The 4,588-nt window shown below is 35.7% G+C and overlaps 1 protein-coding gene across 5 annotated transcripts in view; it reads right to left on the bottom strand.

Moving 5' to 3' along the window:
• Positions 1-218: 218 nt before the first annotated feature.
• BARD1 (BRCA1 associated RING domain 1) overlaps positions 219-4,588 on the bottom strand; it is an 85,012-nt gene continuing 80,642 nt past the window's right edge. For 3 of the 5 annotated variants that reach the window (XM_012651461.1, XM_012651462.1, XM_012651463.1), the window contains 2 exons: positions 2,044-2,141; positions 219-676 (listed from right to left, as the gene is read on the bottom strand). In XM_012651461.1, the coding sequence (XP_012506915.1) occupies positions 344-676; positions 2,044-2,141 (431 nt within the window). In that variant the 3' untranslated portion in view covers positions 219-343. The remainder of the gene's footprint in view (positions 677-2,043; positions 2,142-4,588) is intronic. The other 2 variants (XM_012651465.1, XM_012651464.1) reach the window with 2 other exon arrangements.

Here is a 4,588-nt window from a genome sequence, read left to right as displayed (position 1 = left end):
AGAATAGTAAAAGGCTGAAACAGTAATGATACCCCTAGTATATTTAGCCAACAATCTGATATCATCTCATTAATAATCTCTGATAGCTGATAATCTGAATAGAAAGACATGATGAATCAAAAAATATGCCAATTTTAAAAAGAAAAATCCTTAAATGCAATCCTAGCATCTAAATGATAAACACAAAGTGAATTCCTAATCTAGCATATTTTTTTTTAATTCAAAGAAAAAAATACGAATAACTCTACCTATTTGTAAAAATGTGAATGATCAAAAACAGCGCAATGGCTGGGTTCTCACAGACTGTGCAAGTTCAATTTGAAATGTTCATCCAGTAAAATATTCAGCTGTCAAGAGGGAGCAATTCAAAGGACGTCACACAGTCTATAAACCAGCTTGAAGGAGCCATCCAGACTTTGCCCTGCCGAACCCTCTCCGGGCAATAATTAGATAAATCCTCATAGATGATATACTGTGTGCAGAAGCGCTGATCAGAATCAGGTTTGGCATGGTACGCGACTGTATTGATGGTCTGAGTCACATCGCTGTCTGGCTTGGGCTTTCTGCTGAGGACCTGGCCCCCTGCTGCAGTGACAAGCTTAATAAGGCTATCCTTTGGATGGTGTGTGAAGGTTCCCCCAAAATAGAAGTAGCATCCATCAAACAGCCTTGGCAGCTGAAATAACAAGAAAAAATATATTAAAGACAGATAAAAATAAGTTTTCAATAAAAACACTGCATATGAATGAAGGAAATAAAAATACAGGTTAAGTATCTCTTATCCAAAATGCTTGGGACCAGAAGTGTTTCAGATTTCAAATTTTTTCAGATTTTGGAATATTTGCATTCACGTAATGAGCTATATTGGGGATGCGACCCAATTCTAAACACAAAATTCACTTATGTTTCATATACATATAGCCTGAAGGTAGTTTTACACAACATTTTCAATAATTTTGTGTATGAAACAAAGTTCTGACTGTGGTCTATCACATGAGCTTATATATTGGAATTTTCCACTTGGTGTGGGTGCTCAAAAAGATTCTGATTTTAGATTTTCAGATTAGGGATGCCCAACCTATAATAGTCATGAGCAGTTAAGAAGCTACTGAATGGGGTGCTAGGACAAGTTGTTTTTCAAGCAAACTAACTGGATCAAGAAAAATACTTATGCGAATAAAGGTTTCACATTTATAATTTTTTCCCTAAGATTCAGTTACCAACTTGGTTCCTTTTCACTCTAACAAAACAAACAAACAAAAAACCCCAAAAACTATGCGTCAAACCTTTGATCAGGCTGCTTATGCATATTTGGTGGGACTTAAAGCCCCAAGAATTCCTAGGGTATCTGAAATATGCTTCGGGGACACCAGGCTGAACTTTATTAAATGGTAAGAGTAACATCTCTTCCACAGATCCTTATCCAGTTCTGTCCGTACACATTCAGGTCTCTACATAGCTACACATTACCAACCTAAGGTCTCCAGGAAAGCCACGGTGGGAGTGTGGCCTCCAGGGTTCCAGAGATGTATTCACTGGGACACCAGGAGATTAGGAAGCCATGGCTACAGATCCAATTAGCCATGAAACACATTTCTGTGTGCTCTATGGAAAAAGAAAAGTTTCACAATTCCCTTCTATGAAAACTTTGTCATATACTTCTATATATATCAACAGGATAATGGAATATTATCCATTAAAACTGCAATATGTGGCCATAAAGACATATGGTAACTAAATCCGAGCAGCAGCTGTAAGTCTTCTTTCAAGCTACTTCCTGTATCTGAGATTTACCTCGGATTCTGAAAGGTTTATGGGAATGTTCAAGATGCCAAAAATCCATTAACAGTATGAAATTATTACCTTCTGGATTTTACTGCTCATTGTGATCATCTTTCAGAATCAAGTGCTTGAAATAAGCACAATTAAAATTTTAATCAGTCACCTGTACTTGTTGAAAGGGCAGAAGGAGTTTTTCCTGATGGTGATAATAACATTAAGTCATAATAAGAACAATGAAAGTAGTATCAAAAGAAAAAATACCAGCTGTTGTCTGTTGAGCCTGCTTCTCTGTGGACCGTCAGGAATTTCATACTTTTCTTCCTGTACACATACTTTTCTTTGTATACATACTTTCACCCCTGACAAAAAACAATGATAAAAGCAAAATAAATATGAAGTGAGCATTATTTCTCTCTCATTAAAATTAAGCAATATACTTAGAAGCTGTTTTTCTTCTCCACGGTTAGGTATTATTTTGAAACAGAAACCTTACTTATGCCAAAAGAAAATATACTGAAACTAGCTTTTTCCATATAAAGTAATTGTAAGGAATCTTTCCTTCAGAGGATTAAGCAATTAGTACTGAACACTAACTGTAACTTTAATCTCCTTTCTGAAAAACCTGAACCAATATACTATTTTCAAACATAAGAATAAAAATTTACATTTTCACTTATAGCAATTGCCAAAATGAAAGTGAATAAAAAGTCCACCATGAGTCCAGCCCACAATAATCTAAACTGAATACTTATTATCTGCACTGCTCATTTTGGCAGTCATACGTCTAATCTCCTGTTAGACTATAAATGATCTGACAGTAAAGAAAGTGCTTCGGTCCACAGCACCTGTCTCAGCTGGCTGTACAACAGGGGCTCGACAGTACTTGTTAAAATAAACAGTAAGCAGAGCCTGGGACATGTGTGGCATTTGATAGGTACACACTGAAGTTGCCAATGTAAGATGATTTGGTTGGGCTTCACAGGAAAAAAGGCATTCTTTTCATGGCTTGGATAAGTGTGTTCAGTTTCCAGTTAAAAAGCAAGAGCAATAGAGATAGGCCAGCCTGGCACTGTTCACAGTCATTCCACTAAGTGGCTCGTGGGTGGGGAAGCCCTGAGCAGGGCCATTGCGTGGCAGCCAGCACCAATTGTCTGGCTGAGCTCTAGAAATGATATGAGCCTTCGGGAATGCCCAGGACCAATCACAGTTGGGAGGACACAGCTTAAACCAGAAGCCACACCTTAGGATATTGCCTGTCATCATCAAGGGAGGGAATTGATGGAATGTATGTATATTTATCATGCTCCTGTTTTGATAGCATGTAACTCAACTAAATTTGAGATTTGGAGTTAAATGACTTAGATATCCCAATTATTTGCTTTGGGATTAATTACTTTTGGGATAATTACTTAAACTCTTTGAGCCTCAGCTTCCTTGCCTACAGAAAGGAAAAAAGAAAATAACAACGCTATCTATTTCACAGGGCTTCTCTGGATAAAATGCAAGAAGCATTCTAGAAACTGGATAGTATAATAAATTATCTTCATCATAAAAACAAACTTCACACAATTTGCTATTTGTCTTTGAGATTATTTTGCTCAATAACCTCAGTTTTATCACTGAGGTTAGAAATCATATATTACGCACTTATTCTTCAGCATTTAATATATTCTTCCCATGGAACAGGAGCTTAATAGCAGAGGTTATTGGCAAAGTTGGGACAATAACTCAGGTTTCTTTACCCACTGTCTAGTGTTGTTAATACAAAGGAAAAAAGTTCTTATAAAACTCACTAAAAACATAAACGTTAAAGTACTCTATCTATACAAATAAAAAAATATACAGTAAGAGTTCAATTACATTTCAAATTCTTAATATTTTTAAAGTAGTTTTGAATATCAAAATGCTACATCCTATTATCACTTGATATCTAATGGCTTAAAACTTAACCAGAAAGAATTTATGGTTGCATAAACATATACTTTTGATTGAGAATTAGATACCTATGTTGGAAATGTACTGATTTAACAGCATTTTGGAAAACTCTTAAAAAATGCCAGTCACAAAATTCTGTCTAGCTGATCCCTACTTAATTCAACAGCATAATGACCCCAATGCAGGAGAAGAACCACTACTTTCCTTTAAACCATGCATAGGCCTGTAAAAGGGGCTCCTTTCTGAACTGAAGGGTGGCCCCAAACCAATAGTCAATCTGCTACAAATACCAGAACTGTCTCAGGATTGCATTTGATATAAACTAAGATTCATTTGTGTATAAGTAAAAGTCCTCTGGACCTGTAATAATTAGCTTGAGAGCAAAAAACTCAATACTTTCCAAGAGCTGGTAATGGTCTGCTTTAGACTAATCCAGACTTCATGACATAACCATTTTTAAACTTTCTTCTCTGTTAACCCCAACTGACATAATAATAAAACTTCATCTCTGGCTCACATGAGTCAATCTGCAGAACTTGTAGTAAGAGACAGAACTGAAAAAATGATGACTTACCTTTTGAGGAAAAAACATATATATTATATAATTATTTATATATTTATTAAATATATTAATTCTATAGTAATCGTATAATGCTTGGATTTTGAAAAAATATTTAGAATTTAAGAGGTAGAAAAGACCCTGAAGAGCTAGTCCAACTTTCCTGTTATATAGATTTGGAAAGTCAAATGCAGAAGTGTAAAGTGACTTGCTAAGATTACTGATGATAACAGCACAGTTAAAGCTAACCAGTTCCTCACACAACAAGCTTCCATTTCAGTGCTCTTCCTGATTCATACTCACAGGTTGAGT

Source organism: Propithecus coquereli, unplaced genomic scaffold (assembly GCF_000956105.1).
Source record: "Propithecus coquereli isolate 6110/MARCELLA unplaced genomic scaffold, Pcoq_1.0 Scaffold357, whole genome shotgun sequence".
NCBI lineage: Eukaryota > Metazoa > Chordata > Mammalia > Primates > Indriidae > Propithecus > Propithecus coquereli.
This window is presented reverse-complemented; position numbering and strand designations above follow the sequence as displayed.